This window comes from Eucyclogobius newberryi, unplaced genomic scaffold, assembly GCF_026437365.1.
Source record: "Eucyclogobius newberryi isolate DKJ021-1_F unplaced genomic scaffold, fEucNew1.0.hap1 SCAF_4, whole genome shotgun sequence".
Taxonomy (NCBI): Eukaryota; Metazoa; Chordata; class Actinopteri; order Gobiiformes; family Gobiidae; genus Eucyclogobius; species Eucyclogobius newberryi.
The window spans coordinates 13,586,573-13,606,053 of NW_027316056.1; the positions used below are offsets into that span (position 1 = coordinate 13,586,573).

The 19,481-nt window shown below is 39.2% G+C and overlaps 1 protein-coding gene across 5 annotated transcripts in view; it reads right to left on the bottom strand.

Annotated features, from left to right (window-relative positions):
* Positions 1 to 19,481, bottom strand: part of rptor (regulatory associated protein of MTOR, complex 1) — a 219,273-nt gene that overhangs the window by 177,695 nt on the left and 22,097 nt on the right. For all 5 annotated transcript variants that reach the window (XM_072462410.1, XM_072462409.1, XM_072462407.1 and 2 more), the window contains exons 3-4: positions 16,814 to 16,916; positions 14,716 to 14,798 (exon numbers count right to left, since the gene is read on the bottom strand). In XM_072462410.1, the coding sequence (XP_072318511.1) occupies positions 14,716 to 14,798; positions 16,814 to 16,916 (186 nt within the window). The remainder of the gene's footprint in view (positions 1 to 14,715; positions 14,799 to 16,813; positions 16,917 to 19,481) is intronic.

Sequence of the window (19,481 nt, forward strand, 5' to 3'; positions counted from 1 at the left end):
TACTCTATATCCAAATGTCACATAGCTTCAAAACAACATTCACAATATTACCTACATTTCAATATATTGCCCACTTTTACACGGTGCCTTATATTATATCGGTGAAAAGACTAATTAGCAAGTCCAGGAAATGTGAAGAAAAAGCCTGACTAATTTGATTTGCCTCACCACTTTCTACTATAACAAAAGGAAAAAAATAATCAAACCATTCAAGCAGATCAAGAGCTGACATCTAGGTTTCCCTATGAATCTATAGTGGAGGTAATCCTGGTTGGCAAAAAAAAAAAGGGGGGGAGGGAAAAAGGAAACGAGCTCCAGCGTCAAACTGCTAATTAGGACGTTTACCTAAATGCTTAACGTTGCGGGTCTGCCTCGTCGCCATGTGCCCGGTGTATTTCCATTGGTGCACAGCTTAATACAGACATAATCTTGAAGCAGTGACAGCGGACCCCTCCATCTGTCTTCATTAGGCCGGCTGCGCTCCTGGATTGGCTGTGATGAATGGCTTCCTCTGTACTTTGCGCACTTATCCCAGTCTCCTATATATCCTTTTTTCTCTCCTGCACTCTCTTTTTTTTTTTTTTTTACGATCCCTTTTCCGAACATAATCTCTGTGAGATAAAGGTGTGACAACAGTACTCAGCAGGGCATGTTAAGCATTCACATACACATGTGTCACTGGATGGCTGTCAACACTGAATTAAGAATGTTTAGCAGCTTTATAGTCCAGTGTTTTCACAATACAAACAATTCTAACTCATTTCTTTTTATACAGGAAAAGTCTTGACTAACAGAAAACACATTACAGCATCACAGCTGTCCCTACTGTCCCCTCGGTCCTTGATTACTCTGTGAGCTGATTTACCTGTGTCTGTGTCTTCACATCTGGTTCATCTGCTCCTGAGCTTGTGCTTAGTGAGTGTTACGTTGTAATATGAGATATTTACACAGAAATATGTTCCACTGTAGTGATGCACAGGTTGTCTTTTGACCATCGGGGTCAGGTCTGGCCAAGAAAAATATAATATATCTAATTTCACTGCAGCAGTGTGTCAAACGTGTGCGCTTCCTGATAGATTGCCCCCCGGTGGCCATTTGCCTATTAATTAGACACACCGTTGTAATGGTTCAAAGCGTGGGGGGAAAAGTAGAGGTTTAAAGTCTGAAAAGTACGGTAGTATCTTAAGCGTTTCCATGTGGCCTGAAAAGAAACAATTCTAAAGATATTCAGAAGGTTTATATATATTTCCTATTCACATTTTCATTCGTGCACAAGGGGATATTCAAAAGCAATTAGAGCAGTTTGTACTGAGAGTATGTCTAGTCACACACCCCTACACGCTACTTACTGTTTAACAAAGCCCACAAGCCAAATGTTTGACTTTACATACCCAAGAGAAACAACCATCAAAGCTAGGTTATGTGATGATAGGAAATTTCCTGTAAAGAAATGAATGTTCAGACCATATGACTTGATCATCAAAACAGAGGTAGGCAATACAGAAAAAAATGAATATAATTTTTGTCAATTGCATGGCCCGTCTTCATTAAATGTTTTTAATGAAGGGAATGGACTGTAATCTCAAAAGCGTATACACTTATTTTTAAAGGGTACACAACAAGATTCTGCAGGCTTTTATCATAGATTAGTATGTATATAGTATATACATCTCCATAACAACTATAATATTCTCTGTCAACCCATGTAGCACGACAGAGAGCATCAGAAAGAGATGTTCTTCAAAGCAATCATTTCTATACAGCCACTTTTGCAGCTTTGTTCTGCCTGAAAGAATGGAAGATAGGGCTCTGTTAAAACCAAAGGAAAGATGAACCAAAGAGAGGATCACAGGGAGTTGGAGACGTGTCCAAAATAGAGCGGCCGTTGCAGAGTGCAGTGCAGAGCCGCGTAATGATCAAATGTGTGCAGCCTGTGGCACCCTCTAATCCCAAAAAGAGCGCTCTGCCCCCAGAGACAAAGGACAAGGCCGTACCCAGACCAAACTCTACATTCTCACACTGATGTTTTAACACTTTTCCAGGTCCTCGACGTTAGTGCGGGCTGAGTTCAGGATGTGCTGTTCAAGTTCTTTATGTTATCAAATGATGCGGTGGATGTTAACTGTTGTCGGAGCAGAGCAGCAGACTCGAGGGTGAGACTGCGGAGGTGGAGGCTTTGATCACTCACAGGAGAGTGGCTGCAGAATCAAGGGCATGTCTGGGAGCATTAGCGCCAGAACAAAGCACAAACAGAAGCTTTTCCCCGCTCTGTACTGAAGGCAGATGTCCACAGAGTCAGGCCGCGTTCAGTACATTCACAGAAAGACAACATTTTTCATCCATGTGACACGAAGACGCATGATACAGTGTGGCTGCTGGCATTGGGTATAAGAGCAAATAAATTTCAAACTATTGATACGATTTCAAGTTAAGTGAGGCACTGCTCTGTCTGAAGCTCTGTTAATCAAGTCAGACTTCAATCTGAGCTTTATTTTAACACAACATGATCATGACATTGTATTTTAATAAGAAATATGAAATAGGCTTACACATGTTGCTATTAGTGACTAAACTTTAGAACAAGCAATATTACAACACAATATTTTCATTTTGTTATATCCATCTGTGTCAAATAGTACGGGCCTATTGACCGCATTCAGGAAGTTGCCGGAGGCGCCACCATTATCATTCCGGTTGTATGACTATGTAATGAGCTGCCGATCTCAACAACAAACGACAAAACCGTTTTCAGATAACCCAGAGAAAGGGTGCGTTGTTGACCTGTTGGTGCACATGAGCTCTGAACATTTTACACAAATCAATCTACTTTACATAATATTTTAAGACTTTTCTCTACTTCTCAGTTCAATTGTTTTTGTTGAATCACACTTAACCCAAAACGCCAACATGAACGGAAATGCGGGTCAAAAGCAGTCAGACGTAAAAGTGGGCGCAAAGGTGTGTCCTAAGCATTACTGGAAACATTAGGGAGCATATTCAATTCAAAATGCATTACGTATCATTTTAAGGAGTACAGGTTCAGAGAGAGTTAGCTTCATTGTGCTTTGAAAGTTATGCACCTAACATTTATTACTTTCAGGTCAGGGAAATGCCATTTACACCATGCATTGAGTGTACTGTAGTAATAACTAAGTCAAATAAAGACTACATATTGCTTGACTTCCAAACTTGTGATGTACATAATTCCTCCGAAAATTCAGAGACCTCACATAAAAGAAAAAGAAAACCGTTGAGATTCTCGACTAAACTGAGTGGTTAGCCTTGTAAAACCACACTGACCATGCTTCAGTTCTTTCCGGGCAGCAGCCATTGTAATAATGGATTCTTAAGTTTTGGGGTCAAGTGTGACTAAATCCAAAGATGAGCAGCAGGGCAAAGGGAAGTCTATAAAATGATGCTATTCAGAGGCTAATGCTATTCGCCGTGGAGAGGTCGCCGAGACAACCGTCCCACCGTGCGCTACACAGACTATTAGAGGGAGCACACGGGGGCCGGGGAACCATTATCTTTGCACTGCGAGGCTATGGGGCCACTCTTAACGATCTACAGACAGCTGTCTCACTAATTAGTGCGGAGTGAGAGGTGAAGGTCCCTGCACTCACGAGCAATCAGGCCACAGAGAAAGGACAGCGGTGGAGGAAAGAGAGTGAAAACAGAGCATCATTAGACGTGAAGGTGTCTGGGAGACTGCCGCTGACCGCGCACACGGGGGCCAGAGTGCTGGATGCGTGTCGACGCTCGAGTCTTTACTAATGAGAAGAGGCGTGGATAAAGACTGATATCACAATCAGGTAAGTGTGTAATTGGAAGCCACTTTAGAGAGAAGAGAATAATTACTAGACAAAGCGGACTAAGCTGCAGATACAAAGTCGTCTCCATTCATGCACCGACGGCTATTTTGTTTAAAGCAACATAATATAGCATTGTTATTAAGGCGACCATTTGATACTACAGTCACAAAATTATTCAGAAATCACATTAATATGAGATTTAAGGCCTCAGTCGATGTATTCCTTACTTAAACTTATTACAGAAATCGGAGAACATTGGAATCAGCACAAACTTCTTAATTAAGTCAATGTGTGTCAAAGCAACTGCAGCAAACATAGTCTCGATTAGCACTAAGCTGTGTCCCAGCACCAGCAATATTTCGATACAAAAGCTTCTCATTAGGAAGAGGGCCTAACTAAGCTTTGTTATAGGGCTGTTCGCTATTTTGAGAGTTTGAGAGAACGACCAGAGTTGTACAATAATCAAATGCTAAGTCCAACAGGGTAAAGCAGTACTGCTACCTAAATCATTTGCTAATTGCGACCACTTAAATTACAATTTTGATTTGACTTGCAGAGATTCAGTCCCTTCTAATTGTCAGTGCTATGGCTGGTGCTTCTAAATCAAAAGATCAACAGCAGATTCTCAGTCAGTAAAAGCATGTGGTTAGGAATTTGACATGTTTTGTGATAAATGGGATTAAAAGACTGTATTGGTTATTTTCAGAAAACAGATATTTGATCTATGTTTCGCTTTTGTTGTTAATAAGACAATATTAAATTTAATAAAAGAAAAAAAAAATCTTTATTATTATCATTTTATTCTGTCAAACTGCCCAGCCCTATTTTGTAATTTAACTCCAACTGTTTCTGTATTCAGACGCGCTCATTTCCAGGGATGAGATTAAAAATGTAGAGGTCAGGTCTACAACACCGTGTTCGATCAGTTTTCCTTGACACCGGTGCGCGGCCAGAGTAAGAGGGCGTTCATCCATGAGAAAAGGTGATGAAGCAGCGAAGGAAAGGTCAGATCTGTGTGGAACGAGCAACGGGCCAAATGTTTGCACTGTCCACATATAAAACACCCAAAACACACCGTCTATAAACACACAATATTACATGAATGAATCTGAATAGTTGACTAAAATGTACCTTTACTGAACAATAAAAGTAGGGACTAAACGTATTGCTTTCTTTGCTGAAGCCCAAAGTACATTCCACAGGTATCAATCATTCCCATTGTTGAAGTCCGAGATAAATAGTTATAAAGTTAAATGGAATATGATTTACTGATGTAAATAGAGTGTTTATTTGACCGTTATTATTAGTATTATTTTGTCTTACGCTGGCTGTTTTTATTTTATTTTTATCTTTATTTTTCCCCTCCATTCCTTATTAGGAAATGAGAGGTTTTGTCTATAGGAGTTTTTGTTTATAAGAGTTTTGTTTATAAGAGTTATTTTATTAAGAGTGTTTTTTAAACTTCCTATAAGTTACCTGTCCTTTTTCTCTGTATCTTCCTGCGTTGCAACAATTAAATTTCCCCATGTGTGGACAATAAAGGATTATCTTATCTTATATCAGTGACAGTCTGCAGTGCCTCATTAATTTCAGTCCAGTATTGATGAATAGGACAGTTCAGATAGTGACGAGCCACATGGCCACTGTTCCGAAGTATGGTGACTTTAACTATAAACTTAAGACTTGTTCCCATCTTAAATGACCTTACAAACAAAAAAACAACAACAACAAACAACTACATTGCATAATCATCTTCAAACTTCTCCAAAACAACAAACTTTGCAAGCTTAATTCACCCCACGTCTTGCAAACTGGCTTGCAAACTGGCTTGGCTCACTATTTGCACCATTGTCCTTCACTACAAAAACGGCACGAGTCGCGGCTGCCCACCTCCTCTCTGGACTCTGGCCTGAGCACTACGGTTCTAAATGGGAAAGGAGAGAATGGGAGGGAGAAAGAAAGAGGTGTGGGTGGTGTATCTTTATTCACCATCCTCTCATCTGACTCACATCCTGGACTCCTGTGAGGTGTCCTCCTGCTCTGCATCCTCTCCACAGCCACTGAGCCAACTCCAACCTGATGCCATTTTAACACATAGAGCCGGCCAGGACAGGAATAGACAGCACAGTCACAATAGAGATGCAAGAAGATACGCCTCAACCAGACCTCAATGATATTTAGATATATTTTTATTTTTAAGACATTGTGATTTTGTTAGTATTAAACTATAAAATGTGTATATATTTTTTGTATTTTTTTCATTGTAAGCTGCAATATTGCTCTAAAACGACTTAAGAGAACAAATGGGGTGATTGACTTCCTGTACAAAACAGCAGAATATATTTTTTTTTTAAAGTTCCTTGTTGAAAAATGTCTACGATGTTTGTTTGTTTTTTTAGCAATCACAGAGAAGGAGACGGGAGTGGTTGAAAAAAGAAAACGTATGAATCAATTAAATTACTACTTTGAACCAAAACAGGGTTAAACTCTTTACATAATGTTGTCTTTAAACATGAAGATGAACATAAAAAACAAGAACAATTTCCCTTTTTTGAAAAATAATAATAACAATTGTCTTTTTCTATAACAAAAATAAATAGACAGAACAAGAGCAGAGCATGAAAGACAACAAAACATAATTGATTTCCAATGTCAATGTCCAGTATGTCAATTTTTTCAAGGTGTTTCATTGCTTTACCTTGAAAAACATGCATTCTTGCAGTCAACAGAATCGCCTCTCTACAGATCTGATCTGTAACACCGCCTGATGGCATTATCAGCTGCCTCGTCCCCATGGAGACAGAGAAGCTTATACCATACTGTGGGGACAAGCGAATGACGGACCCTCCACCAAAATAGTGTAACATAGTGGCACCTTTACACTAGTTTATTCAACTCTTTCACTTTTACTGAAGATTTATTGACCGACATCATCATTGTTACCGGAGTAATATTTTGATGCTGAATTTACACATCTCTTTCAACATGAAGTAAATTCTTGCAAGATTTTTTACACGTATTTCCAAAAACCAAAGTCGACTTTGATGCATTAATCAAGTGGTTCCAGGATCATTCTTATCCTGTGTCATGTTATGACTCACACAACAGACTCATGTAGGCCCAATATCATGACAGTAGAAGACATAATGCGATCTTTATCTTGGCAAAAACACAGTATGAGGCATTTCAACTGCTAATAGTGTCTGTTGTTGATTTGGAGGCTTGGGAGTTATATAATACTTCTAACCAAGAGTCCCGAGTTTATGGACAAGTCTAGCTAGAACAGGTGAAATAAAAGAGCTGAGCTGTAGTCCAAATACAGCATTCTGGCAGAAGATTTTGCAGTGTCCAAGTGTTTTTACGCAGCAATAGAAATTGCATCTCCAACGCTCCTATTATGTCTTTATGCAGACTGGAGCTGGTCCACAGTCACTGGACTCTGACTTCTAATGAAATCCAGCACCACGTGTTCAAAAGTCTTCACTAAACAGAATCATTCAATTCATAGTTCATAAGAGACGTGTTGAAGAGGTCAGTGAGAAGAACAGAAAGCACAATTTTAGAACACAGTTTTATAACACTGTGTTCTAAAAAGGCATGCTGGACATACTCCTGCATCAAAGTCAAGCTACACTGATCAATAACTTCAGGACAGACAACAGGCTCAGGATCAACAACTTCAAAATGACAATAGAATTAGTTAACTTCATTGCAATGCTTACTGGTTTAGGTTTAAAGGAGGTGATGGAGTTTAGTCCCTTCCACATACGCTGAGGATCGTACTCTTCATAATAGCTCTTTATGTTGGTCCCATAGGACCATTTGACAGCTTTAACTAACCGCTTTAGGGAGTATCTGGACAGCTTCTCATCAGCGGTGTTGTTAGACTTAAACGCCAGAGCATGTTCCTTTAATTTCATTCTAATGTGGAGTCAAACCATGTTTTTGGTCAGCATATGCTTTAATAATCTTCTGTGTGATACAACAGTCAATGCAGATGTTTAGTATGTAAGTATGTACTCAATATTCAGATTATTCACAAATATTTTATTCTGTTTGTAAATTAATTAAATTAAGTAGATCCTCCATTTTATACATGATGTATATATGGCCAAAAATGTCATTATTATTATTTAATACTATTATCATTATTATTATAATAGTGTATTTATATAGCGCGCTACCTCCAGGCATTCGAAGCGCAAAAAACCCCAAACATAGCCAACACTCTTCTTCTTTAACCGTATGCAAATGTGTCAAACAATAATTGCTAAGGTCTTCACTATTTAATACTCAGAGGATTTGATCTGTTCTCCTTATCTAAGAGGTTTAGCTTAACATATTTCAGCGCTAATGAAGGCACATGCCACAAACGAGAGATTAACTTTCTCATCCTGGGAGCAATGATCAATAACACATTACAGGCACATTAACTGACTGAGACCTGCTACCAGCATGCAATCTACTTTCATCTTTGGTTTAAAACATGCACTAGATTCTATTATCAAAACAACTACAGTTGTTTTGCACAATTTCTGAAAAAAATATAAACTTAAAAAGGAATTTGATGATTGAGTGAGATTTTTTATGAGGATTTGGATCATTAGCGCCTGTCTCACTGTATTAGACTTCCTCATACACATGTTGTTTATGGACATATTGTTTGGATGTTCATAACTCTTCACCGGGTTAATGGCTTTCACAGCGGCTCCTGTTGGGCTGAGACCAAAAGGAAGATCGTTAGCAGCATTTCTGTTTTTGGTCTGCCGCTTCCCGCATGCTAAACGTCAATGTTACTTAAATGGGATTGAAACGATTGGGCAGATGAGGGCAGTCTTTAAAGACACATCATAATGAACTGGACCTGGTTATTGACAGACATGTGTTTACAAAGCCATTTTGAATCAGTGGCGTTGATTGGTGTAGATATCAAAAAGCATTTAGCCTTTCTATTTCTTTAGTGTGTCCTAATTGACATGTCTTAACTGCTCGTTCAGGTGTATTTGCTTTTGTCAAGTGGTTTTTCTACCAATCAAATTTCCAGACGCCACATCCGGGCGAAGGGTGCAATTAGATAAGTAAACAGAGAAATCTAATACCAAACACTATGCTTCTGTACATGTCCAGCATAGCAAAGTGCCTGTAAAACATGCAAGGCCAAAATATTTACCTGAATGACTGAAACCCAACAGAGACATCCAATCTAACACAAATTTAAAACAGCATTCAGTCCTGTCTAGAGTCTCCTGTCCCGATTCTGGACAAGCAAATGCAACCATTTTATTGCTAACCTTCAGTGACAAGTGTTATGGAACTGAGTAATAAGATTGTAAATTGTATTTAGTCAAGTTGAATAACAAATGACATCACTCTCACCTCTGCAGAGAAGCATTCACTGTTTCAGGCCGTTTGTGTGTGCCATTTGGTGAGAGAATAACTCTCAAAAACTAATCAGCCTCTGCTAGTGCACAGCTGTGATGTATAATGCAATACAGGGAGTGTCCAGGAGGGGGTCTGGAGAGGCAAACGCAGCAGGACGCAGATGGAAGAAAGAAAATCGCATATGGCGCAATAGTGTATGGCGGCTGCAACATGCCCAGCACGCAAAGGTCACGGCTGTAGTTTAAAAGTAAATTCGACAAGGGGAGAATGTCACTTTTTATCTTTGCTGCTTGTAGATATAAACATAAGATGCGCGCAAAAAATATATTGTAAAACATGTAGCAGAAAACACATAAGACGTAACACGGACATAGAATGAGACGAGAGAGCAAAGCTTGAAAGAGAATAGTAGAGTAGAGGAGGCATGTTGTGAAGCAGCACTCAAAGAGAAAGCCAAGTAGAAGGTACGTGTCCATCCCTCCAGCATCTCCTTGAAACGGAGCTGAATCTAGTGTGGATGCCTTTGTTACAGAAGACAAATGCACACAATCAAAGCAGACATAGTGCACAAATGGGTGTAAAGAGTAGTTAAAGAAAGCGGACAAAAGCTCAAGCAGTCAAGGTCAAAACAACAGCTTCACAGCAGCGTGTGACAGACAAACATGTTTTGGAATCATTTGTTCCATAGATGTAGCAAGATACAACAAAATAATTGAAATTCTCCCAGTACCATTCAAACCAAGTGCAGGAAGTATTTAGTGTCCAGCCACAAAACCATTGTCAGTGTAACACAGGCCATTACTGGTCAAGGCTAATCACTATTGACCTGTTATGAAAGTATTAGGAACAAAGTGGCGAGAAAGCAGTGAAATCACTTTGTACATCAGATGCGTAATGTACAGATTATTGCTGCACAGTTTGTGGTTTGACTCGAAGTGTAAATTAGGGGTGTGCATTCAGTGCCAAAGTCATATTCACCAGTAAAAAAATATCATTCAGTTCTTCAGTCTTTTAAATGTATGGCCCTCGAAACATCTCAATCTAAAAATACACTAAAAAGAACAGCCATTAATCTGCAACACCTCATTCAAATGTGGAAGAAATCTCCTCTCAAACACTTTACTCATCTCTAAGTGCCAAAGTTAAGTGCTTCATCTTCTAATTTGGCATGTTTCTCAGCCAGATTCTTAATGATCCTGTTCATCATTTTTCATTGCATAATACACATATTTGTCCATGTTTGTTTTGGTACAGAGCAGATGATGCTCTTATCTGATTGGTTAATTTACCAATCGATCTTGGAGGTTGAGACAAGAATCCACACTCTTGGTGTAGATTAAGAAAAGTGTCTTATGACCAAGCAAGGTAGACCTTTAACAGACATTTACTGGTTCAAATCAATCATATACCATCACATATTATAAGCTGCAACTCTACAAAAAAGTCCAACATACAACTATAACGTGTGATGACTTCTAATATTTATTGCAAATCCATATTTATTCACTCCATGACAACCGTAAAAGGATTCACAGTGATGTGAAAGATAAAACTGAGTCGACTGGACACTGGGGACCACCTCAGGAAAATCACTTTGATGTTGTGAGGAAAGGACAGAAAATTATAGGAATGCTTGGGTGGACAGCTTTTCAAGATAATGTCAGAAAAATTAGACATTGATAAAACGAAAAGTTAGCTTAAATGTTATAAGCATGTTGTTCAGAAGATTGTGTGTCTCAAGCACAGGGTGGGATCTGATCTGGGATCTTTTGTTTTTATATCTGAATCACATAAATGACCAAGTTAGTGTTTTGTATGTAGAGCTTTCAAATGGCAACAAAACACATACATATAATGTATGTGAATTAAAGTAGCCCAAATAAACTACTGAACTAGTGTTGTATGAATCTGGTTCCACTTGGTTTGAAAGTTTGTTACAAAACTAAAAGGTTGCTTTTAAAATATATATATATTTTGAAACTGCTTCTTAGCTTGGGGCCACAAAGTGTTGCTTACCAAATTTTGCCCATGGCCTCCTAAAGGGCACATGTTATTTTGATTTAACAACAAAACCAGAACTCAAAAACAGCTTGGTACAGCACCAATTAACATCATTTTTGTAAGTCTAAATTGCTCTCTAGGCACAGGCATGCTGGAGGGACTACGTCTCCCTGGGAACGCCTCGGAATCTCCCCGGAGGTGGCTGGGGAGAGGGAAGTCGGGGAGTCCCTGTTTAGACTGCGGCCCCCGTGACCCGGCCCCGGATAGAAGAAGATGGATGGATAAATTGCTCTCTAATGAGTAAATCTATCAAATTCAAACTATGGATGTAAAGATCATGATTATTTAGGTCACAATATAATTTTGAGAAATAAACCTAATAATAAAAATAATAATAATAAATAATAAATTTCCATTTAATCTATACTCAAAAAACAGAAAAGGGTAAAATGTTTTTAATATTGCTGTTTTTATCACAATAACTTTAACATTTAAAAAGATTGATTTCAGCAACGACAAAAAGGTGGTCATGCTATTGGAAAAGTAATGTATTAGAAAGAAAATTAAGGATTTCACTTTTGTTTTGTCATTTGTCAATAATTGTGAATAATTGTTAGAGGCACTGAAGTTTAACATCTGTGTTAGAGTGTTATTGTGTTACAATCTTAAAAAGAAAAGGTTTTTGGGATATAAGCAATACGCCATGACAACTACTGGATAAAGTAAGAAAACAGCATTGTAAGATCATCCAACATACGAATATATATCACGCTAGGAAATGACTAATTTATTCTGGCAACTCGGGAAAGACCAGGATCCTGTTTGTGCCAGTCCTAAGCCTTAATCTATGGATAAAGTAACAATAGACCACAGAATGGCATTAAACATGTCTATCCTGCATTTACTCAATTACAGGTGTTGACATTACACCAAATACCCTTGCATTCTTACTCTGAGGGGGATGGCCTCTCCACAAACCTGACTCATAATTTTGTCTGGAGGCTTCACCTGCTCGTCTCCAGGGATAAACACCTTTAATGCCGGACTGGAAAAGTCTAACACATCCATAGAGTGGAGCAGAAACATAGTACACTTTTAAATCTTGTTCAAAAGCAAGATAAAGCCTTAAGCTCAACTTGACCCACTTTCCTTGAACCTCTGCACCTCCTGAAGGTTTTCTGAGATGACCACAAGAATACCTTCATTATTGGTGAGTAGCTATTGCTGCCCTTGCGAGCAGCTTCAGTGCCGCTGTGCTCACCGCAGAGAGAAGGACAAGTCGACTCCAGAGCCTGTGGGAAAACTCTGTTTGCCAACAGCCAATGTCCAAGGAGAAGGGCGGCCGCTGGCAAGAATACAAATGCACTCAGAAACTATATAAACAACCGTTTGGAGCAAACGATGTATGTGTAAAGAAAACACTAGAAATAGCTCCAGCAATCGTGGGCGTTTCTTCTGCAGGGCATAAACATTAAAACAAAATCAACATAATAAGAAAAAGATTACAGTGCCCTCACTGTCATTTTAAAAATAGAAGAGTAAGCTGTTAGTGTTACTCCGCTTCACACCTTCCTCAGGCTGAACAAAAAGAAAAATGTAAAGCAGCTATTACAATAAAAACTGTAGCCAGTAGTTGTCATGACATTAATGCAGGCATTATATTTAATACCGAATATTGAACCAAGATTGACCAATTAGACATGTTTAAGTTACAACATAAAATCCTTTCCAAAGTGTGGAAACTTGGAAAGCTTAGGACTACAGGGGTCTCACTACGTACATTCAGGGATGGCGCCCCCGCCATCCCCAACATGATCAATCAAAATGGCCCATCATCCGATTTGACATGGGGGGAACTAAACCATCCCTATTAACCCAACTTCATTACATATTTTTGGTAGCGCCATCATTAAAGGTTGAATGGACGATTTTTTTTGGCATAAATTTGAGTCTTATTTTCTCGTGGCGTGGACTGACGATTAGTCCTGCCACGTATCAATCATAAAACGCACCTACCGCTCACCTGCAGCCGCGTGCGGTTCATCCCACATTTCCGCGTGTCTAAGCGCATTGATATAATATAGTTCCCTCAGTGTACGGGGCAAAATGAAGACTGAGAAAGACTGTTTGAGCTGACTCAGAAGAGACAGAAATATACGGGAGACGAGAGATGCGATGCGATCTATCGCGCTAATAAACAAACGCACGTGTGTGTTGTATCAGTCCGCACGGGGGAGTGCGCATGCGCACTTCCGCCTGCGTTCTCAAATCGCCGAAAAATCGTCCATTGCGCCTTTAAAATACTACTTCAAATAAACAAGTATAGTCGCGCCAAAGCGTCCAGTTTATATTCAAAGTCTATGTGGACGCGCATCTTGGGCGTCCTACGTTTTTGCGGCACGTTTTGAGGGTTTTTGCGGCACGTTTTGAGGGTTTTTGCAGTGCATTTTGAGCATTTTTACCAAAATTGTGAATAAAATTGTGTATTTATACAGTGCTCACTGGAAATACATTTAAATGCCTTAATACCAAAAGACATGTGGCCATAGTGGGGGAGGTGGTGTCAAATCTGCAGTAGAAGGAAGACGGGGCCCTGGGCTTGTAGTTGGTGAGAAGCCGGAGCCCACTCCACACAGAGGTGGGCTTGTTGTTGGAGAACTGCTGCTTCAGATGCGTATTGTACTGACATCTAGCACCCGACACCTCCCTGCTAAATCCGTACATTGCCTCTTTGTAGCGCTCTCTGTCACCGGCCCTGTGTACCGCCTCCTTCTGCTGTTTTGACTGCCTCAGTTTTGGTGTGAACCAGGTTTTGTCAATGTTGAAGGTGACTTTGGTGTGTGTTGGTACAATGCTGTCCTCACAGAATCGAATGTATGACATCACAGTGTCCAGGTACTCATCCAAGCTATCTGTGGCAGCTCTAATAAGAGCTATTTCTGCAAAACTGGAACTAGATCCGTAAGGAGTTGTGGTCCTGATGGATAAGAGCTCTTCACAGGTGTAAGAGCATGCAGACACACAATTTATGAACAAAACAGACAAAACAAAGCGTACCAAAACGCAGAGGCAGCCTTAAGCTGCGCCATCTTACCACGCGCTATTACTGCCACAGGATTGGCCAATAGATTAAAATGTTGATTAAAATGCTTGCCTTTTAAATGAGATCAACACAAATTGTAGGACACACTTGGGATCGACAGTCATACAAAATGTCTTGCAACAGAACTTGTTAGTAAGCAATGATGCAATAATTTTGTTGAATAGCTGAACCTTTCTAAAAGCAAGTCATACGTTCTGTCAAACGCATCTTAAAAATCTCAGCGAAATAGCAGCTACAACAGATACAATAGGGATCACTATGACTGATACATGATGATGATTGGAAACTGACGCGCAGAGCTCATCTGATTCCAATGTGCTCCGACGTGAAAGTAGCTTCAGTCGGCTGATGCAGTTTTGAACGCGAGTAAACATGGAGCTTGCATCATTAGGAAAAAACAGCATTGAACCCACTCACCCGAGGCTGCCAGTTTTCATACTGCTTCTGGAGGTTTCCCCCGATCGCCTCCAGGGCTTTCTGTGGACTCATCGACAAGGGATCTGAAGGCAGAAGAAGCACATTTACTTAGATTTTATTTACATCATTATCTTTCATGTTGTCATCAATTTCACTTATTAGTTCAGAAAATGGCAACATTTTAATTGGGCGCTTCATTGACATTGAACACTCCTGCAAAGACAAGATATTTCTATACAATGTGTGGGAGGCTCCAGTTCATGTCTAATTATTTTAACATAAACATGTTTCGTAATTCACTTTTATCAGAATAACAATCAGAAATATAGTTATTCCTCATCCATCTTTTTTTAATCAAATGAATTGTAAAAGAAAAACACATGACAGCTTAGCTTATAAATATACAGTAGCGTCACAACATATTTCTATTACAACAGTGGGGCATCATTACAGTCGAGGTTCAGCAGTTTAATGGCGCCAGTGGGAATGACTCTCTCAGAGATTCTCTATTGCTATATATATATAGTCTAAATAACTTTACAGCCTCTTAAATTCAGAACTGGGACTGCACATAAAACAAACACTTTAGATAAACTGTTACTCCTCTTGGCATTTTGTAAAATGACAAGCAACTTCTCATTTTGAAACACTGATGTAGTTAATCAATGGGGCTTGAAGAAATAGACATCAGACCGTGAGGATGTGTTGACAATGTAAGAGGAAAGAATAATATCCTTCAGCCAGAAAAATAAACCATGGCTGTTTCGATAAATGCACTGGAAGCACTATCACAATAGAAAACTTATGAGCCAGACCAATCCAGTATGAATACAGACTCAGGACATCGGATTGTCTTTGAAGATGCCGAGAGGAGCTAAAATCCAGTTTCATTATGATGCAAGCATTAAAGTAGGCTTTGTTCACATCACTTTTATTGCTTTGACAGTGAAATGAAGCCTGAGAATGGTTGGTATTAATGTAGTATTGCTATTCATGCTTTCTGATTACTGTGTGAAATAAGTATAGAAGTAGTAGTACAGGACAGAGCATTTTATAGTTAATAATGAATCAACCTCAGCTTGTGAATACAGTTCCACACTCAAAGCATTTATACAAAAGGTGAGTGAAGTGTCCTACCCAAGGACATGAGAACAGTATTTTTTGGTCCAGGCCGCATGCAGGTTTTTATATTATGTAGAGTTTTGTTAGACCTGGGCACGGCCTCTGAAAAGTGCACGTCTCGCATTGACAGCATCTCTAAAAAGCGTCTACACTTTTTAAAAACTTTTATTGTGTGGAGCCTTTAAAGTCCTCTCCAAAAGTGGATGAGTCTCTGGGGACGTGAACAAAACCCTCCTGATAGTGGAGACACGCTTGTGCTTTTGTTGTGGAGGGTGCGCTCTGCTTTGCCCCACTGTGACAGAGCTCCCAGGGGAAAATGGGGCAAAAATATCTCTAAAAAGGTACAAGCTTTTGCTACAAGATCATGAAACTACAAAGGCATTACGTACTAGAAGTCAAGCCTTTTTCTACAATTAATAACTACTGAGAAATACTTAAATACATTTCAAAACCTTGCATTAAACAAAATACAAAAAGTTGGGATGGATAAAACAAATCCAATTGGGTGATAGTACCGTATCTTAATGGAAGGAAAATGTATATATTTTTATTTGACGCTTCATTTGAACTATTTATGATGACTGTAACATATAGTGTCCTGTTAGCAAGTGTGTTTTTCTTTGTGAATATGGCTCAATCCAAAACGAACAGTTGTTTGTCCATAACTGTCCAATGGTCATTCCTTAAACCCAAAAATACTGAGCTGGAATTTTAGCTGGTCACTACTCATCAAAATAGATTCCTCCAAACAAAAAGGAAAAAAATTTGCTCATTCCTAGGCGAGTTACTGCATGATCACTGCCCATTATGCTCTTTAAATTATTGTATTTGCAGCTTTAGAGGGTACACTCATGTCTTCAAGTACTGTAAATGTGTTTAGTATTATTATAAAGTGTTGCGCCGTTGCCTTCACATTGTTCACCAATAGTATCACTCTTATTGTTGATGCGGCTTTGTAATGTTTGAAATGTCTCACCGATCCAGCACTCGAGCCGGGCGCAGGGGGAGGTCTTGACCACATCAGGAGGGTCCACTCCGACGTTGAGGCACAGCACCAGCGCTACGCTCACCGTCTTCATCTGAAACACAAGAGACACTTAGGGGTTAATGAGGCGAAGGACAAAAGCTTATGTCAGTATGTTTATATTGTATGCTTATAATGTGGTGACTTTGTGCTCAAACTATGGCTTTTCATATAAAATTGCTATTAAACGTTGTCCTTTTCCCAAAGGCAAAGAAATACCAACAACAGTGTGACATTTAATATGGCAGTGCGACATTGTCATCAGGTGGATAAAATGCTATTTAATCAGAATCGGGTTTATTGCCATTTGTTGATGAACAAAAATTCACTAACGTAGGAATTGTCCTGGTGGTTCAGTGCAACACAGACAACAAACATTGAACACTCTATACAAAAACGGCATGACATGTACATAATAAAATAAAATGTAGTCATTTGAGCCGTGCATTAGTAAAAACAACATTTCTTTTTGTAAAATCAAGTTCAAAAGTAAGAAAGGCACAATATAGGATTGTCAAAAGTATCAAAACCCAAATAATAAATCGGTACTAAATCTAGTATCGAAACAAGTATCATGACTGAAAAGAAAGGAGGAACAAAGTGGACCTTTTGTGAACCCTTGATCAATTATCTTGTATGAGTATGATCTCTATAGAAAGTATTTTCCCTAATATGTATCATAATTTATACTATGAATATATTTTGTAATGATGGAAATGTGTGAGTGTCTAAATTAAAACATGTTCACTATTCAAGAAGGTCCCACATGTAGATAAGGCGAGCTAAGAGAGCCAAGGACACAGGATAGAGAAGACTCAACTTGCTTTTCAAGGCTTCTTTCTTATTCGCAGCATAAATCCCCTTTGTTCCATCTTACTGCAGGGCCAGTGCAGTCAAGGACGTGTGTGTAACTGTCCCCTTTTAGCAAAAAGTAATTGAGCTTGATCAAGTTTCAGATGTTAGTGACTTTTTGTTTCATTGAATGGTTGGGTAGTTCCGTGCGAGGAAGAATAGCATGAGCACACAGTGTGTAAAGAATGTACAGCGGAGATGGCGCGGCCACATACCAGGTCAGAGACATCGATGAAACACTTACGACAGCGCCAACGTCAAACACATGAGCCACAAAATGAAGACAAATAAAGAAAACAGGTTAAAAACTGGCCAAACAAGACGCCAATGGCCTTCAACAAGGAAAGAATAAAGATTTTTCCAACCATGCATCACCATGAAAAAATCGTTACCAAAAAGGGATTGACTTAATTTCACTTTAAGTTAAAATCGCAATTGTTACCGCAGATATATCTTTTAATGGTAAATTGTTCTGTGTTTATGTATTTATTGATTTTATTTAATTATTGTTAATTTATGGTTTTGCCCTCATCTGATTTCACAGCTCTGGTTGTATCGTTTTAGGACTAGTAAGATTAAACTGGGCATTTATTCCTTTTTTGTTCTTATATTATTATTTTTGTTGTCATTCTGTCTCTGTGCAGCACTTTGTGAAATGTGCTATTTAAAAGTATTTAAAAACCCTGGTAAATAATGCAAGAAGCAGGGTTAGATAGCTCTACAGAACATGTTTGATAGATATGTTTGTGCGATCCCAGCAGATTTTAGCCCTACGATAGCTCTAAATAAAACAAAAAACAAATACATTCCAAGAAATATGTGTGAAGCGACAGAACACAGTGAAACACAATCCGATATGAGCAAGATTGAATGTTTGTCTATAAATATTAATGCCTGACTCTATTTACAGAGTAGTGAGTCCGGGATCCATCCGATTGCATCCACAGCGTGGCCCGTGTGGGTCAATAGAGGCCTGTGTCGACCTTTAGCAGGTGAGGCTGGGACTGTCTCTGTGGACTGTGCAGTGGATCGGTCGGGGTCACATTGTGTGTAAACTGGGTTACGCGTCTTCGTTGGGATGTTTGCTTTGTGAGGAGCTCTGTTATGAAGGTAATTAAAGCAGCTAGGGCCTCCCTGCTGACCGGAAAAAGGTCAGTGTGCCAGTGGGACGCAGCGGGACAAGAATCAATACATACATGACGCTTCAATGTGACGTACTTATCCAATGGCCTTTAGCTGACAAATCAAGATGCTGACCCGTCACTTGCTCTCCTGCACAAGTTTTCTGTCTGATTACACAGTCATTTGTAATAAGAAGTGAAGGTGTCAATGAGAAAAGTCAACAAACACGCTCAGACTCCAGTTTCATTCTTTGGGATCGTGGGATCGAGTCCTGGGTGGATCAGGGCCTTTTTGTGTAGGTTTCCCCTACCACTAAAAACATGTGCATAAATGACAGTGTGTTGTGAGAGTGAATGCGGGACAACGGATGAAAATGAACCCACCGCTACGGTCATTAACATGCAACTGTCCCGACCAAATAAATAAAAGTGAATATAAAAAATGAGTCAACAATAAAAAAAAAATGATCGTGGTCGTATTTTGATAATTGAAATTGTCAAAAAAAAAAGAGAATAGATGCATTATTAATATACTGTGTTAATATTCTCATGTTTTCAGCCATCATATTTCAAACTTTATTTGATTAATCGTGTATGTAAAGTCTCCATGATAATAAAATAATCGTTTCAATAGTCAACTAATCGAA